The sequence below is a fragment of the Cervus canadensis genome, chromosome 5 (genome assembly GCF_019320065.1).
Source record: "Cervus canadensis isolate Bull #8, Minnesota chromosome 5, ASM1932006v1, whole genome shotgun sequence".
Lineage (NCBI taxonomy): Eukaryota > Metazoa > Chordata > Mammalia > Artiodactyla > Cervidae > Cervus > Cervus canadensis.
In genome coordinates, this window is record NC_057390.1 from 8,942,770 (window position 1) to 8,964,735 (window position 21,966).

Sequence of the window (21,966 nt, forward strand, 5' to 3'; positions counted from 1 at the left end):
CGGACAACTGTCAAGTTCCTGGGCAGTGTTAGGGACCCTGTTTTGGAAAATAAATTTAAAACCCTAGGGCTTTCCTGGTGGTTCTGACATAAAGACTCCACCTGTCAATGATGGAGACAAGCGTTCGATCCCTGGGCCAGGAAGATCCCACATGCTGTGGAGCAACTAAGCCCATGAGCCACAGCTACGGAGCCTGTGCTCCAGGGCCTGGGAGCCGCAACTGCTGAGACATGTGCCGAAAGTCTGACGCCCAAGCGCCCTAGAGCCCACACTCTGCAACAAGACGCCACCGCAGTGAGAAGCCCACACACCACAGCTAGAGAGTAGCTCCTGCTTGCCACAACCAGAGAAAAGCCCATGCAGCAGCAGAGACCCAGCATGGCCAAAAATAAAATTAAATGAAACGCAATCAGTCGCCTGCAGACAGACACAAGGGGTCTTTTTTGGGGTGACGGAAGTGTTCTAGAAGTGGACTGTCGTGACAGTTGCCTAACATTATAAATTGACTAAAAATCATTGAATTGTAAACTTACAATGGGCAGGTTTTATGATATGTAAATCGTGCTTCAGTAAAGCTGTTAAAACATTAAAATGTTATAAAAAATCATTTTAATCGAATTTATCAGCTGTGTTTTCTTTATTACTAATGAAAAACCATATTTTTTTTAAAAATCAGAGTCAGGGTTTTCTTTTTTCAGAATAGGGGCATAAAATGTTAGAAAAATGGCAAAGGTACCCAAAAGAGTTTAAAAATAGTTTCTGAAGAAGTCAGGTTCACGGGAAGGACGGGCACCTGCAGATGTGATTTTGGAGACGGAAAAAAGTTTTGCCAAGCAGCCAGGCTGCAAGGCTGAGAAGTCTGAGGAGCCCACATGCATCAGGGTTTCTAGAATTTACAGGAGCCGCAGCTGCGCTGGGAGCCTGGTGGGGGGGCGGGGGGTGGGTAGGTGGCAAGTGGCTTGGGACATCACCTGTTCTACATGGAGGAACTCGACATTGACAGATCTTATTTTTTAGCATCTTGAAAAAGTGCTAAGCATCTCAGATTTCATTAAAACATCAAACTATATCTATTTTTAAACAAGCACCATACGCTTTGTGCCTCTAGCGAAATCTTTATACCTGGTTCAGAGACTTTAAACACCACCCCTGAGACGCAACACTTCTAAACTAGTTCAGAGAAGGGGAAAGTTGGCTTTTCACAGTGAAATGCATAAATACAATTTTCAAGGATTACTTGGAACCTAAGGTCCCTAAGTGAGCCATATGCTTTAAGGGTGATATAAAGATACAAAAGGCTTCTCAGGTGGCACTAGCGGTAAAGAATCTGCCTGCTAATGCAAGAGAAACACAAGAGATGTGGGTTCAATCTCTGGGTCTGGAAGATCCCCTGGAGAAGGGAATGGCAACCCACTCCAGTATTCTTGCCTGGAGAATCCCATGGACAGTGGAGCCTGGCGGGCTACAGTCCCTGGGATCGAAAGCAGTCAGACATGACTGAGCAACTGAACATAAAGATGAAAAAAATGGGCAGTTGGTAAAGGTTGGGTGGGCTATTTGGACTTCTCAGAAGGACGTATAATACCAACTGTTCTATGTCATAACTAGAGCAAGTGTGGGCAGTCAGTGGATCCAAGTCGGCATCTGAGTCTGTAGAAAGGGATCCATCTGCACAATGAAACCCACCTGCACCCTGAGTGAGCACCGCTAACGAGGCCCCAGAACAGAGCAGGGATCCGGGCCTGAGAGGAGGCGGAAGTGACCGGAGGCCCTCTGTCCACTTGACTGTTTTCTTATCTGTAAATGGCAATATTAACATAACTGAGTGGCTGCGAACATTTTGTATATTTTTTAAATTTTGTTTTTAAAAATTTATTTATTTTGGAGATAGGAGGGAGGTTCGAGAGGAAGGGGATATATGTATACCTATGGCTGATTCATGTTGAGGTTTAACAGAAAACAACAAAATTCTGTAAAGCAATTATCCTTCGATTAAAAAGTAAATAAAAATTTTAAAAATAAAGTTATTCTCTATGAAAAAAAATTTGTTTATTTTTGGCTGTTGCTGCACTGGGGTTTTTCCCTAGTGTGGTGAGCGGGGCCTCTCTCGTTGAGGTTCGAGGGCTTCTCACTGCTGTGGCTTCTCTTGTTTCAGAGCATGGGCTCTAGGCTCGTGGGCTTCAGCACAGGTTCAGTAGCTGTGGAGCACGGGCTTAGCTGCTCCACAGCACACGGGATCTTCCGGGACCAGGGATCGAACCTGTGTCTCCTGCATTGACAGTCAGATTCGTATCCACTGAGCCACCAGGGAAGTCCCATTTTGTGCATTTTAAATCTTATCCACACAGTAGGTATTATTATTGTTTCTTTGGTCTGAGCCAAAATTCAGTCTGTCTTAGACCCCCGTGTTCACACAGAGTCTAGCAGCCTGGTTCCACAGACTAGAATTTCCCAACTCGGTGCCTGGCCCCAAAGCAACGCCCAGGCTGCCGCTGTGTCCCGGCTTTAGCCCTCTCAGGCCCAAGCCTGGTCACTCCACGGGGCCATACGAATGCTTTCTGCACATATCCTTGGGGTGGCACTGGGGACTGAACAGACCAGATAGCATCCGAATCCTGGTGCTTCCCTGTGTCTCCCGTGGACGTGGCAATCATCCTACATTCTCTGCAACCAGCAGAGTTAACTCCAGGGGAACACGGAGTTCTCACCCATTTCTCTCCTGAAGCACCCGGGAGAGCGCATCTATGCGTGGCCTACGTGCCCGAGGGCAGCCAGGGTCCTGGGGTCCGTCCATGGCTGCCGTGGCCCCGCACGCCCATGCCCCTCTGTTCCCACAGAGCTTCCAAGCTACTTTGTTCCTGCTTCCTCCTATTCCCGCTGAAAGACTTCACTGCTCTTGTCCCCAAATACTAACTCACAGCTAATATAAAAGACCCGTGTGGCTTCTCTAGTGGTCCAGTGGCTAGGAATCCTTGCAATGCAGGGGACCCTGCTTCAATCCCTGGTCTGGGAGGATCCCACATGCCAAGGGGCAACAAGCCCGTGAGCCACAAATACTGAGCCTGTGCTCTAGGGCCCAGGAGCTGCCACTACTGCGCCCATGTGCTACAACAAGAGAAGCCGCTGCAATGGGAAGCTCAGGCATGGAAGCTAGAGAAAGCCTGCAAGCAGCAATCAAGACCCAGCGCAGCCAAAAATAAATAAAGAATTAAGAAAAAAAAAAAAAACCCATGTATGTGAACTCCCACTTAAATCTCATGGAAGTGGCCCAGCTCAGGCTTAAGCCAGCCCTCCTGGGTCCTAATGCGGGCGTCTCTTGCCACCACTTTCTAGGTGAAGGACTGCAGTCTATAAAACTGCATCAGTGGCCGGGTTCTACAAGGTAGGCTATCAGCAGCTCCCACGATTGAGGATTGAGAACTTTAAATTCCCTAGAGCGATAGTTAACAGACGGCTTGCTGGGCCCCCACCCCTGGGGTTGTGATTCAGCAGGTCTGGTGGCCCTGATAACCTGCATCTTTAACAAATTTCTATACCATGGCCAATGCAGGTTCAGAGAACCCGTGAGCTATCAGAGGGCTAAGCCTGGAAGTAATACGCACACAATACGTATGTTTCAGATGTTCCTAAGAATCTTCAGTAAGGCTGTGCTTCATTAAAAGCCTCCCTGATTCTGTTCTCTCCCCCTCCCCCTTTTTTTTCTGGCCACACTATGGGGCATGCAGGATCTTAAGTTCCCAACCCAGGGATGGAACCGGCACCCCTTGAAGCGGAAGCACAAAGTCTTAACCACTGGGACGCCAGGGAAGTCCCTCCGATTTTGTTCTGTTTGAAAAATTTCCTCCCAAGAGTCTTCCCTGAGCTGAGAAATAAAAAATCTGGTCTCTCTCAGCTCACTTTTCTTAGAAGCTGAGACATGTAGCCTAACACCTGTTTCTAAGCAAAGCTATTGATGAATTACTTCTGGCAGCTCTTGCATAGTTTTTCACTGCCAATAAAGTTATTGAAATTGGGATATACCATCTGTTTGAGAGTTTGTATCAAAAAGACAGGTGACGCGGCTGCAGGTAAAGACAGAGTCAAGCTGTTTCCACGGTAGACTTCCCCATCTGCCCAAGCTGACATCACTCCTTAGATCTGGCGTTTGTGAACCAGCGTTTTCCTGGAGGAAAGGATGAAAAGTCCTATATCACAAATGTGATTGGTTACTGGAAGCAATAACCACAGCTTCAGAGAAAGAACTCACCAATTCCCCACCAGCAGAGACGGCAAGTTCTACTGGAGATTACCATGCCCGACTCTCTTCAGCCTGCCAGGCTCCTCTGTCCAGGAGGTTCTCCAGGCAAGAATACTGGAGTGGACTGCCATTCCCTTCTCCAGGTAGATATTCCTGACCCAGGGATCGAACCCACGTCTCCTGGATTGCAGGCAGATTCTTTACCACTGAGCCACCAAGGAAGCCCCAGAGATTATATACATATTTCTAAGTCTGTGAATTAAAATGTAGATGTGCCAGTGTGAAGTGACTATTAGGCTTATTTTTAGTATTTCTGGAAAAATAGTTCCCTAAGAAGTGCTTGCTCCCCAACCCAGTGCTTTGAGAGTTTATTCTTCAAAGTGGATGGTGGCCCCACCCCAGGGACACTCTCCAGACAGCCAGGGCACAGCTTCAAGAAGGCCAGCGCCCACCTTTGCTTGAAGGACGTAGGGAAGCAGCGTCTATGGGGGCAGCCACAGACAGCAGCGGGTTCTGAAGATTCCGGGACTAGTGGGCAGCTGCTGTTGCCATCGTGTGGGGAGGGTCAGTCATTTTTCTGAACACCCAGTGGTGATTCGGGCTTTCTGGGCTGGACCAACCTGAGACTTGTGTGAACTGCCAATGCCACCAGCCATATCAGTAAACAAAGGATGCTGCAGCCATCAAGCCATCACATTACAGCCCCCTTGGCAATGCACCCTGAGTGGGCTCAGGATGTTCAAACACAGGATGGAGATGGAGATGGCCTTGGAGAGCGGAGGTGCACAGCAAAGGAGTGATTTCAATGAGCCCAGCCTCTTGCACCTTCTCACACTTAGAAAAATGGCAAATTCCTTAACTTGAGATGTCTGGTTTTCTTTAATTAACAGTAATCTCTGGGTGTTCTGACTACCTGGTCTCTGTTGCAAAAACTCCTACATATCCTGGCTCCCTGCCGTCTGTCCCCACCCCCCTCCATCCCCAGCACCTCTTCAGAGCAGTCCCTCTGAGCTATCAATCAGAGAGGTAGTCTCCTGAGCGTAAGACCTTGGTTTTGTCCTCCGAATAAAACGTAACTCTCAACTTTTAGGTTGCGCATTTCTTTTTTTTTCCAGTTAACTCGTGTAATCAGACGATCTGCTGCCTCCATGCAGACCCACCTTTGGACAATTCTGCTTTAGTCATGACAAGAAAGGAGGCATGAGCCTCCGTTGAAAACCCTTTGTGCATGCTAAGTTGCTTAAGTCATGTCGGACTCTTTGCGACCCTGTGAGCCATAATTGAAGGAGCTTCGGACAGCGAACGCTGTGCTCAGTTCAGCGTCTCCTCTCTGCTCACTGCCAGTGGCTCCTTCCATCCTGGGCGTAGACGCAGCTTCCTGAGCATGCCAGTGGACCCCTGCTCACAGCAGAGCGCAGGCTGTCACCTCCCCTTCGTAAATGAAACCCCAGTTCACAATGCTGATTATTTTTTCTCATCTTTTTCTTTATTCTTTAAAATATGTCAACAAATTTTTAATTAGAGTACAGTTGTACCATGTTGTGTTCGTTTCTACTATACAACGAAATGAATCAGCTATATATGTATACATAGGGGCTTCCCAGGTGGTACCAGTGGTAAGGAACCCACCTGCCAATGCAGGAAACATAAGAGACACAGGTTTGATCCCTGGGTCAGGAAGATCTCATGGAGGAGGAAATGGCAACCCACTCCAGTATTCTTGCCTGGAGAATCCCATGGACAGAGGAGCCTGGCAAGCTAACGTCCATGGGGTTGCAAAGAGTCGGACATGACTGAGCAACTTGGCATAGCACATGTGTGTACATATATCCCCTCCACCTTGAAGCTCCCTCTCACCTCCCACATCCCACCCCTCCCCTCTGGGTCGATAGAAAATGGACATGTGGACCCAGTAGGGGAAGGGAGGGTGGGATGAATTCGGAGAGTAGGAGTGACATAAATACATGACCGTATGTAAAACACACAGCTAGTGGCAAGTTGCTGTATATAGCACAGGGAGCTCTGCTCGGGTCTCTGAGACCGAGATGTTTATTTATCTGCAACACCTGCACGCCTACTTGGCCCCAGGGTGGGATCGATTGCATGGGAACTACAGTCAGTGCCTTGAAATGGTTCCGTTCCCAGCTCGATGCTTCCTGGGCTTACAATTCCCATCACGACCCTTCTCTTCCACATGCAAGCTGCCGGAGAGATGCTGAGAGCTGCTTCAGGCTGAAGTAGGCCCCAGAACATCTCCCGTTCGCCTGTTACCTCTTACTTTGATCTTTAATGTGCCCGAGCACTTAGTAAGAAAAGTGCTGTCGATCTGGGGATGAACAACAGGACTGTGACCAAAACGCTGAATTAAAATATCTGAGACAAGTTGTTGCCCAGAAGCCCACACAATTTTAATCTGATTCAACCTCAAGACACATATTAAAAAAAAAAATTCCTTGCACCATCTGTTCCTTTGGTTAAGCATGAAATCGCTCCCTATAATTATGTTGTAGGGAAGATCCATTCTTACAGCGTGGAGACGGGGGCAGGTGAAAGGCTCAGCCAGGATTGATAGACACATGGGTTTGTCTTTTTCTCAGTGGCCCTTATTCTGGGCTCCAGGAGGGACTTGATCCACCAGGGCTTCAAGCATGCCTGTCATGGTTCCTGTTCTTTAATTCAAGAGACAGAAATCCATGAACTCAAAACAAAGAGGGATGTGGAACTAACTTACTAATTACGAGTTGGTGAGTTATTAACTAATGCCCTTCTTTGTACCAAGCCTTGCACGTGTTCTTAGAACTCTGGGGGTAGACATATGGTTGGCTCCATTTCATAGATTGGAAGACAGAGGCACAGAAGTATTGTTTCGTGCTAACACAAGCATCTGTGATCCACAGAGAGCTATTTCTCACTTACAGAATAACACAGCAGATCTCTGCTTACATAGCTCAGCCTCCACAGGTTTGGATAACTGCTCCCACCACTGAGATAAGCCTGTTCTGGCCATGCTCAGAACTGGAGCTCAGACCGTGGGTCTACCCTGGAGCATCGCGGACCAGGTGAACCTGAGCTGAAGTAGCATCACCAAGACATTGTCACTGGCAGAGCCTTTAGACTACATGGTGTGAGACCTCCTGAATTCCTTCACCACCCCCAGCCCTTCAACTTGAGATCTCTATGATATTGACTCTAAGGAACCTGGAAAAAAAGATGCTTCTCACCAGCACAGAGGAAGAAGTGGGCGCAAATAAGTGGAAAGCCGGAGAAGGACTTCCAAAGGAGAGAAGCTGACATATCCCTAAGGTGTCTGGAAGCGTCTACAGGTCTGATTCGCACCTGGCTCATGCATTTTGTTTCTGGCAGAAGATAGTGGAAAAAAGAAACAATTCAATTCTCCTTCGAATGTTTTCATTCCCGGACCGCTGAAGGCAGGGGGCTGTAGTCGGTCAAGTGTGTTCTTCTGGCTCCTTGTGGGCCCTGCCTGCACCAGCCCAAGTGAGGGACTGCTCATGTGAGCCCTCCCCACGGCCAGTGGGGCTTCCCCTGGGGGAGCCTGGGGGAGCCTGGGGGACCCAGAGCTGATGCTGCTTCCCCTCTGGGTTCCATGGCCACCTCAGTCACCTACATGCTCCCTGCAACAGTCTTTTTACTGAAATTATGAAACATTTATTTCTCAGGGGAAACAAAGATTGGGCCTATGAAAAAAAAATTGAGTCAAATTGTTGGCTCCTTAAGTCTTATATATTTTAAATTGCATTATCCTTTTAGGTAATTTTTAAACAAAGTATATAATAAATGATATCTTGTTAATAATTCAAAAGTGCTTCCATTTTATACACACAACACACACACACACACACATATACAAAAATATCTTTATTCATCCATCAATGGACATTTAACTTGTACCCATACCTTGGATATTGTGAATAACGTTCAGCATTGTGAGTACAATTCACAAGATTGTATTATACACTTGAAATTTGTTGTGAAGAGTGTAAATCATAATTTCATGACCACACACACACACACACACACACCCCAAAGTTGATAATTACATGAAGAGATGGAGCTGTTAACTAACTTTAGTGTGGGCATCATTTCACAGTATATACATGTATCACATCATCACCTTAAACTGACACGTGTGATATGTCAACAATCTCTCAATAAAAGCTCAGGTACAAGAAGAAAACAAATGAGCAGCTAGGGCAGTGATCTGCTTGCCTTGCTCCCAGCACTGAGGGCCAGTCCCCTCCTGTGCTCCCAGTAACAGCCCTCCCTGGGGGGCACTTCACAGGCAAAGAAACAAAGACTTAGAGAAATTAAGAAACAAAATCAACCCAGTTGGTAGGATCTATCTGAATCCCAGGCTGGGTTCTTACCCCAACTACTATATACTTCTGTGTGTGTGTGTGTGTGTGTGTGTGTGTGTGGTGTGATCAGTCACTCAGTTGTGTCCGACTTTTCTGTGACCTCATGCACTGTAGCCCTCCAGGCTCCTCTGTCCATGGGATTTCCCAGACTTTAAGAATACTGGAGTGGGTTGCCATGCCCTCCTCCAGGGGATTTTTCCCAACCCAGGGATTGAACCTGCATCTCCTGCAATCAGGCAGATTCTTCACCATCTGAGCCAGCAGGGAAGCCCAACACTCTAGCAGCACCACAGTTATCTGGAGTGTTACCACAGCATAAACGGGGAAGAAGACATGCGATCCTGCTGGATTATTTCTTACAACTGCTTAAGGTCAAACAAGCTTCCCAGGTGGCTCCACAGTAAAGAACCCGCCTGCCAATGCAGGAGATGCAGGTTCAATCCCTAGGTCAGGAAGATCCCCCAGAGGAAGAAATGGCAACCCATTCCAGTATTCTTGCCTGGAGAATCCCATGGACAGAGGAGTCTGACAGGCTATAGGCTATAGCGTCTCAAGAGAGACAGACATGACTGAGTGACTAAGCAACAAAAAGGCTAAACGTAGAGAGGTGGCATCAACTAACGTTTATTTACTCAACAAAGCTTCTGTTGAGCATCTTCTCTGCTGGGGACACAGCAAACAACACAAAGTCCCGCCCTCATGGAGCTGGCTTTCCTCCAGCAGTTGCCTCATGCAAAGCTTCACTGGATCAGGGTACTTATAATTCAAGTTAATAAATGCTGTTCAGTTGCTCAGTCATGTCCGACTCTTTGCAACCCTATGGATGGCTCACCAGGCTTCCCTGTCCTCCACCATCTCCTGGAGTTTGCTCAAACTCATGTCCATTGAGTGATGCCATCCAACCATCTCATCCTCTGCCACCCTCTTCTCCTCCTACTCTCAATCTTTCCCAGCATCAGGGTCTTTTCCAATATGCTGGCTCTTCACATCAGGTGGCCAAAGTATTGGAGCTTCAGCTTCAGCATCAGTCCTTCCAATGAGTATTCAGGATGGATTTCCTTTAGGATGTATTTAGGATGTAGTATTAAATAAATGTTGATTATGGAAATGTTGATGACAAACTTTGGTCCCACTCAAGGTGGGTCTGATTAGGTTTCCCAGGTGATGTGACAAGGCTTGTCATGCTTGTGAAGACCCAGCCTTGTTCCAAGTGGTAAATAAGTGAGTCATCTCCACTCTGATGCTTAAAATACCTGTAAAAGGTAAAAAAAACTGTTCTGCTCCACACGTGCTTGGAAGGTCTAACCCCCTTTTCTTCCCTGCTTCTTTGCTCCAGGCCGTCCAGGGCCCAGGAGGTTGCACAGCCAGTTGTCACGGAGACGATGAGGCTGTGATTGATGACTCGTACGTCCCAGCCAGTTGCTCCCAAAGACAGGCTCCTCCCAGCCCTTCCAGCGCCCCAGAGACCCAAGCCAGCAGGAGGAACATGCAGCCCCCGAATCGCTGAGGCCCCGCCTACCCCCTTTCTGCCTCACCGCCAGGACCTCCTCCACGATGGCCTGTAACCAGTCGTCCATCGAGACCTACGCGTACCTGCTGCCCAACGGGAGCCACGAGGGGGACTCCAGGGCGCCCCCACCGCCAGCCCCGCTCAGGATGTCCCTGGCGGTCCTCATGATGCTGACGGTCGTGGTGGGGTTCCTAGGCAACGCGGTGGTCTGCATCATCGTGTACCAGAGGCCGACCATGCGCTCCGCCATCAACCTGCTGCTGGCCACGCTGGCCTTCTCGGACATCATGCTCTGTTTGTGCTGCATGCCCTTCACGGCCGTCACCCTCATCACTGTCCACTGGCACTTCGGGGACTCCTTCTGCCGGCTCTCAGCCGCGCTCTACTGGTTCTTCGTCCTGGAGGGTGTGTCCATCCTGCTCATCGTCAGCGTGGACCGCTTCCTCATCATCGCGCAGCGCCAGGACCGGTTGAATCCCCGCCGGGCCAAAGTGATCATCGCCGCGTCCTGGGCGCTGTCCTTCTGCGTCTCGGCGCCGGCGCTGGCCGGCTGGACGCTGGTGGAGGTGCCGGCGCGGGCCCCGCAGTGCGTGCTGGGCTTCACCGAGCTGCCGGCCGGCCGCGCCTACGTGCTGACTCTGGTGGGCGCCGCCTTCTTCGTTCCCTTCGCGGTGATGCTCGGCGCCCACCTGGGCGTCCTGCACGCGGTGCGCAAGAACGCGGTGCGCGTGCACAACCAGTCCGACCGCCTGGACCTGCGCCGGCTGCCCCGCGCCTGCCTGCGGCGGCTCCGGCGGCAGCAGCAGCAGGCCAGCCTGGACCTGAGTTTCAAGACAAAGGCCTTCACCACCATCTTGATCCTCTTCGTGGGCTTCTCGCTGTGCTGGCTGCCGCACTCGGTGTACAGCCTGCTGTCCGTGTTCAGCCGGCGCTTCTACTGCGGCCCCTCTTTCTACGCCACCAGCTCCTGCGTGCTGGGACTCAGCTACCTCAAGTCCGTCTTCAACCCCATCGTCTACTGCTGGCGGATCAAGAAGTTCCGCGAGGCCTGTCTGGAGCTGCTGCCCCCCACCTTCCAGATCCTCCCCAAAGTGCCTGAGCGGATCCGGAGGCGAATCCAGCCGAGCACCGTGTACGCGTGCACGGAGAACCAGTCCGCGGTGTAGGGGAGGGGCGAGCCGTAGCCCCCATCTGCCCCCCACTTGACTTCCTGGGACTCCCGAGCAGTCAGCACTCAGCACAAGGGGACTCGCTGGCCACCAGGGAAACTGGGGCGCCCGCGTTTGCACGATGAATTATTTCTGTTTCTTGCTGCAGAACAGCAGTGCGGGTCTGCTGGAAACCCGAAGGCAATCAAGACCAAAGGGGAGATGCGTGCAGTGATGCAGGTGGTGGCGGTTTAGTCGCTAAGTCGTGTCGGACTATTTCGACCCCATGGACTGTAGCCTGCCAGGCTCCTCTGTCCATGGGATTTTCCAGGCAAGAATGCTGGAGTGGGTTGCCATTTCCTTCTCCAAGGAATCTTCCTGACCCAGGGATCGAACCCAGGCCTCCTGCATTGAGGGCAGATTCCTTACCTACTGAGCTATGAGTGATGCAGGAGTTGGGCTGAAAGTTAGGGAGGAGGGGGAGCGGGAGGGAGGTTGGCTGAGCGGCAGGAGGAAGGCTGTGTCTAAAGAGCCCTCTCCAGGCCTGCCTTGGAGACACCCGGGTGCCCTGTTCTGATGTGAGAAACCCCAGTGCGTCCATCTCTGGGTGGTCAGGCATTGTCTGGGGCACCAGCATCCTTCTCAGGCGTTTGTGTCTGTGTGCGTGTGGTGGAAGCATGCAGAGTTCTCTGTGTTGGTCAGATGTGCATTTGGGGTGATGCCAAACCATTCTTTCTGGAAACCAAAGTCACATGGGAAGCAGAGGGGCCCTGGGCTTTTCAGCTCCCGCGTGACACAGGGGAGACCTTGGTGGCTCGAAGCCTAGGGAATGTTTGAGGGCAGCTCAGCTGAGAGCAGAAGCCCACCCCAGTGCTCATCCCGCCATGGCCCCTCACCTGAAGCCGCCTCTGGGCCAGCGGTGACAGCCCTGCCCCTCTCTTCTTCCTGCTTCCTGTCCCGCCCCACCTGGCCCTCCTTCCAGCTGACCGATGAGCGGGTACCACATGCCTTGTCCTGTTGGTTCATCTTTTCAGTAAGTACTTGTGTTGACTTGCTTTCAGTCTCAGAAGTGGCTGGGGGCTTTGTTTACATGTTTCTCGTGATGCCCTGAGGCCCGCCACATCACCCCGTCACAGCGGCGGGAGTCCCACCCCCACCACTGGGCTGCCCCCACGACCTCTGTGTTCCTCTACCTCACTCAGGGCTGCAGGAGTCTGACTGCTGTAGCCTGGGCCACCTCCCCAGGACCCTGGGACCCCAGTCCCCCAGCCCAGGCAGGACCGCGATCCAGAGGACAGATGCTTGGAGGGGACCCTTCTGCCTGTCCTGGGTACTGGGTGGGCCTCTCCTCCCTGGGCCACTGTTACCACCAGGAGCTTCCGGGGCTGGGAGTGACTTTCCTGAGTTTGGGCCACACGGTTGGTTCTGCGGATTGTCCTTACACTTTCAGATCTGAAGAGAGTGGGAGATTAAAAAAGCAATGTAGAAAACATGATTCTAAGCCCAACTCAGTTAGAAACTAGTCATGTGACCTTGCTGGTTTCTCCCCAGTTTCTCTGGGCTTTGGTTTCCCCATCCCTGAGGAAACAGGTCTAGAAGGTCTCCAAGGTCCCCGCCACCTCTCAAAGACTCTGATTCTAAAATGAATATGTTTTCCACTCGTAGACACCACATCCCCCTCCTGCATTTATCTATCATTAATTAAATGCCTAAGAGGTGCAAGGCACTGTGTGGGTGGGGGGGTGGGAGGGGCTGGTGAATGAGGCAGGGCCTGGGCCCAGAGGCAGATGTCAGAGTTATCTCAGGATAATCAGAACTCACATTTGGCGCAAGAACACAGACGCTCCCCTTCTCATTTCCTTTCCAAGGTTGTATCGCCAGACTTGCTCCTCATTCTCCTCCTGTGACAGAAGCAAAAAAGAAAGATAACACAGTTTACCCTCCTCTAAGCCCAGAGGAGTTCTTTTCCAGAAAATAATTGGCACTTTTCTCACCAACCCCACCCTTCTTTTATACACAGACCCAGAGCCCCTAGACGCTTTTATACTCAGAGAGGGAGAGAGAGGTGACACAGAGATGAGAGAGAGAGGTTGACTGAAGATGGGCAGTTGGTGTGTGATCGATCGAGGTGTGTCCCTCACCTCTGTGTCCTCTGAGCCCCCGGCAAGGTCAGGGTTTGCCCTGAGTCCCCATGAGGCAGAGTTGCATGGCCTTGGTGGTGTCCGAGAGCACAGCCTGCCCGCCACAGGGACCGAGCCTCTAGGCACCTCCCCTCCGGTGGTCGTTTAAGAGAATGTTCTTCAGGAGCCTTGAGTAAAAGAGAAATCCCCAAACTTAATGAATGAAGGTACCAAAATTTACATCAATCAGTGTTATATGATGTGTGTTGGACAGTAATATATATGTCTCAAAGTAATAATTTTGTATATATTTTAAATAAAGTATTATTGCTCTTTCGGTGTGGAAGGCTGTGTTCTTGCCAAAATTAGCGCCAGGGCCATGATAGCAAGCCGGGAATCTGGAGTCAAACATCTCCTAAGACACAGTCACTTCCTAGAACCTGTAAGCCATTAACGGAGCTGCAGCGACTGAAGGACATTACTGATTAGATGACCCATGAGAGATTCTGCAGTAGGGGTCACAAGGCAGCACTCACGGTTTTAATAAAACTCTCCACCCTGCTCAATAATTCCAGCCAGTTAGTTTCACCTCTGACTTTTTTCTGGGCTGTGGTGGGTCCTCCCTGTGGCAGCGGGCTTCTCTTGTTGTGGAGCACAGGCTCTGCAGCACACGGGCTCAGTAGTTGTGGCTCGTGGGATCTTAGTTCCCCGACCAGGGATCGAACCTGCATCCTCTCCCTTGGAAGGCAGATTCTGAACCCCTGGACCTCCAGGGAAGTCCCTCACCTCTGACTTTCACTTTGCCGCCTTCATAATTCCCTCCAGCCTTGCTGAGCCTTCGGTGAACTTTGTCTTAAAATCCTACGTACATAGCAAGTTCTGGTTTCCTTCCCTGCCGCCCGCAGGGTGACCTCTGCTTCTTCACCCTTACACGATCTGGATGTAGCCTCCCCCAGGGCCCCTACGCCTCCCTTTTCTTGAGCAGTTTGAGTGCACTGACCTGGTGAAAGACGTGGGAACACAAGAGCGTGGTGTGTGTGTGTGTGTGTGTGTGTGTGTCTGTGAGCGTGCACTTGCATGCACATGTATGCATTATTTGGAGTGGGCATCCAAGGTCACTCACTGCACCAGGCAGTCCTAGTTCACCTTCCGCTGTCTGCCCTTCGGTCCCGGAGGAGCGGGGATAAGGTGTTCTAGGATTAGGAGAGGTGCTGGAGCGTGCCTAGCTCCGAGGGAACCAGGGAGAGACTGCAGCTCACACGGCATTTTCCTCCTTAGTCCGATGGGAACAGAAAGAACTCGTCCAAATGAGAAACACTCAGGTGTGACTGGAACGTTACCTTCTGCATCAGGAATCCGACAGTGCCAATACGCCAGCTCAGGCTGGACGTGTCCGGGTAAACCCCTAACGACCCCCAAGGCTGGGGTGGTAAGGAGGATTCCTTTCCCGGGATCCGCGTGGGCCAGCTTCCCTGGCTCCCTCCTGCTGCCTCTGGTCTGGCAGCCGCTGTCCCTTCACCAACCATCCCAGCTGGAAAAGAAATAGCCAACCTCGTTTCCAGAAGCATGTTTGAAAAGACAGGTTTGCTGCCCCTTATGAAGTGTCCTCTCGGGACTCGTTTCTCATTTCCTCCCTCATTGAAATGCTGCCATCGTCTCCCCTGCTGACGGTGTTTGGCTGTGGTGTCATGACGACTTCGAATGTTTTATTAAACCAGGAAGAGAGGGTCAGGCACCTCTCCATAAAAGACAAACAGGACTGAATAATTTTAGAAAGGCACATGGAAAAGTGCAAAGCCATAATTTGCTTTCAAGGCGTGCAGAGAGGTAAGGGAGAAACAGTGTGGGAGGCAGGAGGCTCTGACTCCCCAAGGCTGCCACCGGCTCGGGTTTGCGGGGTGTCCCGGGGAGTGGGCAGCTGAGGTGCATCCGCCCAGGCCGCACCCCGTGTCACTCATGGGGTCTCCCTTGCTCTGCTATGATGATGTTCCGCCCTACTTTTGTCCACCAGCGTCTAAGTCTCCATTATACCTTTGTGTGAACCTACAGGCCCTCTCCTGCCCTCAGATCCTCGTCACTCCCTGGCCCCCTTCTCTGTTTTCCTTGAGTTTTCCCTTCTCAAACAATGCAATAAGCAGGTATGGGCAGGTTCTTAACTAGACACAAGGTGATGCTATACTTTAGATTTAGATTCTGTAAGAGAATGGTATACTTGCCATCCTTATGAATGAATGTTCCCTAGGTTTAAGACAAGTTTTAAAAATAATACCTACTGATTTTTTTTTATTATAGAGGTGATTTCCTCCTTGTAGAATGAAACCTCTTCCCAAAGTTAAAGATTCTCTAGTTTTAAAAAAATTACATTAAAAGAAGATATATTTTTTGCAAAATTTAGATCATACTATTCCACAAATTGGGCTTCCCAGGTGGTTTAGTGGTAAAGAATCTGCCTGCCAAGGCAGGCAACGCAGGTTCTATCCCTGGGTCTGGAAGTTCCCCTGGAGAAAGAAATGGCAACCCACTCCAGTATTCTTCCCTGGGTAATCCCATGGACAGAGGAGCCTGGCAGGCTACAGTCCATGGAGTTGCAGAGTCAGACACTACTTAGCAACCAAACAACAACTTCAACAGCACTGTATTGAAAAAGAATCTAGAAATTGATCTTGGGGCTTCCTTATGATGAATATTCATTGGAAGGACTGGGGCTGAAGCTGAAGCTCCAGTACTTTGGGCACCTGATGTGAACAGCCAACTTGCTGGAAAAGACCCTGATGTTGGGGAAGATTGAGGGCAGGAGGAGAAGGGGGTGACAGAGGATGAGACGGTTAGGTAGCATCACTGACGCGATGGACATAATTTGAGCAAACAGTGGAAGATAGTTAAAGACAGGGAAGCCTGGCGTGTTGTAGTCCTTGGGGTGGCAAAGAGCTGGACAGGACTTAGTGATAACACACACACAAATATCCTCTGAATAAGTTCAGGGCTAGAAACTGAAGGGCAGAAAGTTTCCTTAGGAGTATTTGGCTAAAGGTGACCTGTCAGAGAAGTAACCAGAAATCTCTTCTGTTGGACTTTGCAGGCAGGATGAATCCAAAGGCCTTAAAGTGTCCAGGAGCACCTAAAGACTTTGCAGGAGACACAAGTGCATTGTTTACAATTTAGTGAAGTAACACCTAAAGATTTGTGAGGCGGCCAATACAAGTCCTTGATGGAGCTGGGAGGGGCCACCAGGGCTGAGGATTAAGTTCTAGGACCCCCTTAGGCTGGATGCCCTGGGAGTGGAAACCATCCTCTCACCAAGATAACTTTTATTTAAAAAACAACTACAGGAGGAACAAAGAATTAAAAGGATTTTTAATAAAATCAACAAGTTTACATTTGTACATCTTGTGTACTTCGGACCCACCCAGGGGTTAAAGGGTAAAGGGCCAGGTCTCCATGGGAGGGCGAGCAGGAAGCCCAGGCCACCCCGGCTGTGTGATGGGCAGGGACTTGAGGGTGGGACCCAAGGCCCCCGGATCCCCTGCACACACACCCCGGGGTCCTTCCAGCTCAGAGCGCAGGCCCAAGGCTCCACAGCCCACGCGACCCTCCCACGGGGATGCCTGATAAGCGACAGCAGATTAACAGCTCATGAAATTAAAGTCTTGCCCAGAGAATATTAATGTCAGCTGTGTCCACTTCGTGCTGTTTTAACTAGGTAGGTGACAACGAATCGACCCAGGGAGGTAAGGGGCGAGTGACGGTTCTAATTCCTCTAATCAACGGCAGGATCACAAAAGAGCAGGGCTCTGGAAAGAACCATCAACTTTTAAAAATATAATTTGAGAAAGGGGCCTGGTCGGTGGGGGAGTTGATTAGAGAGGCAAGGTTTTTACAGTTCTGCACAGGGTCACAGAATCCTGCTGCATTTGAGGGCTCAGTAGAGATAGAAAACTGTTCAACTTTAGTTCCATTATTCTAAAGGATAACAAACATCAAAATATCGATCAAAGTGTGGAGCAAAGAAAGACCTGTGCCCCCGAGTTAGGAACCAGGAGGCTTTTGCAGGATTGTACCCATCTCGTGGAGAGAAACAGTGCTTTCAGAAGTGTAGAATTCCATGTCCTAGTTGCTTGTTCTCTGAGGAATAAACCCAAACTCACAAGCAAGCTGTAAGGATAACGTCCCCAGGAACATGACCATGCCTTCACGGCCACCTACAGGGCAAGATTTGCGACCCGGCTTTGATTCCCAGTATTGCACACAGCACACAGCTGAGCTGCAAGAATTTCTTCATCACTGACTCTGTATAGAGACTGAGATGCAGCTGAGAAGGTGCATGGGCGCCTGTGCTTCCCGGCCCCTTCGAATCACAAGAGGGATGAGAACAGGACGGTTGTCAGTACAGAGCATTTCTGCAGGTGGGTGAGCTCTACACCTGGTCCGTACGGCCTGGGCTGAGGACACAGGCCAGGTCTGGGGGTCCTCCCGTCACACACATAGGTGTCTGATGCGTATCTGCCAAGCTTCACAGCAGGGGTCATGGCATCTTTCTTCTTAGTCCCTGATGGTCGGTCAGTCATCAGCAGGAAGAAATTCAGAGGAGGGCAGTGAAGTAACCACAGCGTCAGCTTCCCCGAGATGCTGGACAGAGAGGCAAGAGTGGATGCGGGCCTGTGATGCCGAGGTTGCGGGAGACTTCTGTCCTGTGCGTCTGGGAAGCCGCAGGGCAGGCATGTAAAGTGCTGGGAGGTAAGGCAGCCTGCCTGGGCTTCCTTGTGGGGGGCGGCGCTCCCCCGGGAAGGGTGACGACCCCCAGTGCAGAAGGAGCTGTCACCCACAGCCCACCCTGCCCAGCGTGGAGGTGACCACCAGCCGCCCCAGCAAACACACTCGGCTTGTGCTCACAACCTTTCCCTTTTAATTTCCCAAGTGATCAAGGGTGGATATGTTTTCATAAGGAAAACCGTCCCTAGCGAACATGATGGGTGAATTTCCAAACTAGAGAAAAACCACGAAGAGGACAGAACTTCAAATAAAAGGTTCTGCTCAACCATGTGAATCGTGGAGTTTCAAACCAGCAGGCCACACGCTATGGGTTCCCATCCCCGCCGACGACTCCAGACCCAAGAGCAGCTCTTCCAGGCACGTCCACGGCTTCTCAGAGCCTCACTCTCGAGACAGCCAGAAGGGAATCCCAAAAGGAAGGGTGGGGCACCCAGGCAGATCTTTTAGGGGCTGGGAACCAGATGGGAAGTGGGAAGGAACAAAAATTCCTCCCCAAGGTCAGCCGTCCTGCAGGGCTCGGGTGTGGCCGGTGGGCGGGCAATCAGGATGGAGAGCTGGGTGCCCCGGCCACTCACCCACCCGGACGAGGTCCCCGCTGTTACCCTGGAGCAGACGATCCCATGTGTCTACAGATCAGGGCGAGGGGTGGGGGTCTGATTCGTTTGGGCTGTACGGGAAGGCTCACTTCTTCAGGGAGCAGACGTCTGTTGTGGGCAGCGATGTCCCTGGACGGGGAAACCTGGATATCTCTATTGGAGAGACTGTCCGTTTCCATCCGAGGCAGGGGCTGGCCGCAGCCTGTTTCCCGTGGACCGAATTCCCCAGCACCCAGTGACGACTGGCAGAGCAGTCACAGCCTCCTGTCTGTGCAGCCAGCAGGCTAGGTGAGGACCCAAGGTCCTGCCTCTTCAAGTCCGAGCCCCGGCGCTGGGGGAGCTGGGCTCCGTGTGTCTGCTAGCCGCGCAGTGGGTGTGGACGAGACCGCCATTGGGGTACCTAACGAACACGGGCTCGAGGAAGGGGTTGTGGCACATCTGGCAAAGCTTTTTGTCTGAGAGTCGAACGGAGCTTCCTTTGAGCTTCATCTGCAGAAGGAAAGAAAAGACAGAGACGTCTGTGACCAGTTTTCAGAGCTGACGAGCATCGCCCCCTGGGTAGTTAATAATGTCATCCCTGGTGGGGCAGATTGAACATCAATTTCTGGAAACAGAATCTCGCAGTGAAAATAAACAAAACTATCCTCAGGAACTAGAAGAGTCACAAAAGCTACAAAACCGCCTTCTTATTTTACAAAAGTAATTGCTTCTTCTCTGGTTGAGGCATTTCTCACCAAGATCCTCTCTCAAATGTTCTCTGAGCCCTGATGCATTCAAAAAAGTCATTATGCAGTCATGGTGCGTTAGTGCTGACGAGGCCAAGAAAGTCATCTAATTCCTGCTACCCCTGTCTGCAAACCAGAAAAGTGAAGCCAGATAAGAGACATGGTCAAAGCCACGTGGTCTATCTGTAGCACATTCATGACCTGTCCCAGGACATATAATTTCCTTTCTTTAAAGGCAACTAATGAAACTAATACAACTTTATTATTTCCTGTCTGAAACACAGGACTTGAGTTCTGTAAGTTAAAAGCCTTTCTGCACAATTCACGTGAGTAAGCCCAGCAAGTCAGCCTGTTGGTGGCTTGGGGAATCATCATACTTGTTAGTTTCTTTAGTCATTCAACAAACATTTGACGCCTTCAAGACAACACCAGCCTTGGCTCAGGAATACGGAGATCAGTCAAGGAAGCTCCCGCCCTGAGTACCCGAAGCCTCACAGGGGAGGGAACCACAGGCGCAGCACTGGGTGAGCACTGGGGTGCTAGTCTGCGTGGAGGGATGGGAAGGCTTCACGGGGGACAGAGGTGAGCCTGGGTTTCAAGGAGCCATTCACCAGGCACACAAAGAAGAGATGAGACATAGGCAGAGGAACCGGTGGATACTAAGGCTGTGTGTGTGGAATGGCAGGCCCATCGCTCCTTCCATGTGTCCTGGAAACAGTGAGGCTGGCAAGGACGGGTCAGAGGAGGGAGGCCAGATCCTCCAGACCTCGGCTTCTCCACTGGGGGAGGTCAAGGATGCCTTCCCAGGGGGAGAAACCTGCAGATTCCTGTTCTGGAGGGACATCCTGCTGGGCGCAGGGCACACGGGCCTCACCAGAGAGAAGCCTCTGATGAGCTGGGGCCGCTATGGACTGAATGCCTGTGTCTCTCCCCACGTGGATGCCCTGATCCCCAGTGGGATGGTGTCTGGCGGCGGGGCCCCCACGATGGCGGCAGGGCCCTTAGAGGAGACTGGGGCCCATGCCCGGCCCTGCGCACACAGCAAGGATGGGGCCTCACAGGGCACTGAATCAGTCGGCATCGCCAGGCTTCCAGCCTCCAGACAGGGAGAACTGTTTGTGAGTCATCTGAGCCGCTGGCCTGTGGGGTTCACTCTTATCTGTTACAGCAGCCCTGGAAGATGAAGACAGGATGCAGAACGCGGGGCTCTGAACCGACCTGCGGTCCACACCTGGCTCCCGCGTGCTCTGTGTGACACCCCATGTCCCTGCTCCCCCTTCTGTGAAAGCCAACTCTGCACGGACATGCCGGATGGACAGAGTGACACCGTGCCCTGCGGTGTGGACTGGGGCCTGGCCACCACCTCCCTCCGCTCTCCTCATCGCTGGCGTCTGCAGGGCGGGAGACCGCCCCAGCCTCACCCCTGCCAGCCTGGCTCCCACCCCTGTGTCTGCGTGAGTGACTCACACACGCCGCGTGTCGAAGTCATAGAGAAGAAACTGGACCAGGACTGTTTTTCCAGGGCTAACGTCACCGCTAAACGTCTCCCCAGGAGGGCCGCGCGCTCACCTTGTCGTATTTGTAGATGAGGTTTTCAGACCTGGCCAGGCCCACGGCCACCTGCGTGGTCCTCCGCGCATGGATGCTGTCCCGCATGGCACCCGTCAGGAAGGGGCGCAGCAGCTGCACCGACCACGTGCCCGGCAGCAGCTGCAGCACCTGGGCCGCGTCGAACTCCACGGTGTGGCGGTTCAGCAGGTCCACGGCAGCCACGGCCCGCTCGGGCGCGGCAGGGCCGGGGCCCAGGTAGACAGCCAGCAGCAGGTGGAACAGCCGCTGGCGGTAGGGCGGGTCCCGGCCCTCCGAGCGCCACAGGCAGTAGTCCTCTGCCGCCGGGAAGTCTGCCAGCTCGTGGACCAGGATGCGCAATGCCTCCTCGTGCTGCTCCAGCTTCCCGTGCAGGATGGCACTCTCCAGGGGCAGCCCGGCGCCCCGGGTCCTGTCTGCGGGGTGGGATCTGCCGGTGAGGGTCTGGCGCACCCGTGCCAGGCGGGGGACATCCAACCTTGCACCTGCCCGCCGGTGCCGTGAGCTTGAGAGTGCCCAAGGCAACTCCGGCTATGTGGAAACCCCGAGACTGCCCCCCAGGCTGCCTGTGCTCAGCTGCTCAGGTGTGTCCGACTCCCAGCGACCCCACAGACTGTAGCCCACCAGGGTCCTCTGTCCATGGGATTTGCTGGGCAAGAATTCTAGAGTGGGTTGCCATTTCCTCTGCCAGGGGATCTTCCCGACCCAGGGATCAAACCTCTGTCTCCCGCATTGGCAGGCAGATTCTTTACTGCTGAGCCACCTGGGAAATACCCCAGGCTACCCAGACACCCCTAAACACTGCCACTCTGGCTACCTGGACACCCGGCTTGGGTTGCAGTTTGGGGATGTGTAGATACAGGAGGACTACCAGGTGCCTTAGGACAGAGTTCTTCA

At 51.8% G+C, this 21,966-nt stretch overlaps 2 protein-coding genes across 2 annotated transcripts in view; one reads left to right on the plus strand and one right to left on the minus strand.

The window, feature by feature from the left end:
* GPR45 (G protein-coupled receptor 45) overlaps nt 1-11,741 on the plus strand; it is a 42,437-nt gene extending 30,696 nt beyond the window's left edge. The window contains exon 2 of the mRNA XM_043468057.1: nt 9,950-11,741. Within this exon, the coding sequence (XP_043323992.1) occupies nt 10,168-11,289 (1,122 nt within the window). The 5' untranslated portion in view covers nt 9,950-10,167 and the 3' untranslated portion in view covers nt 11,290-11,741. The remainder of the gene's footprint in view (nt 1-9,949) is intronic.
* A 4,987-nt stretch (nt 11,742-16,728) lies between these two features.
* TGFBRAP1 (transforming growth factor beta receptor associated protein 1) overlaps nt 16,729-21,966 on the minus strand; it is a 32,050-nt gene continuing 26,812 nt past the window's right edge. The window contains exons 11-12 of the mRNA XM_043468058.1: nt 21,052-21,485; nt 16,729-19,246 (exon numbers count right to left, since the gene is read on the minus strand). Coding sequence (XP_043323993.1) covers nt 19,070-19,246; nt 21,052-21,485 — 611 coding nt within the window. The 3' untranslated portion in view covers nt 16,729-19,069. The remainder of the gene's footprint in view (nt 19,247-21,051; nt 21,486-21,966) is intronic.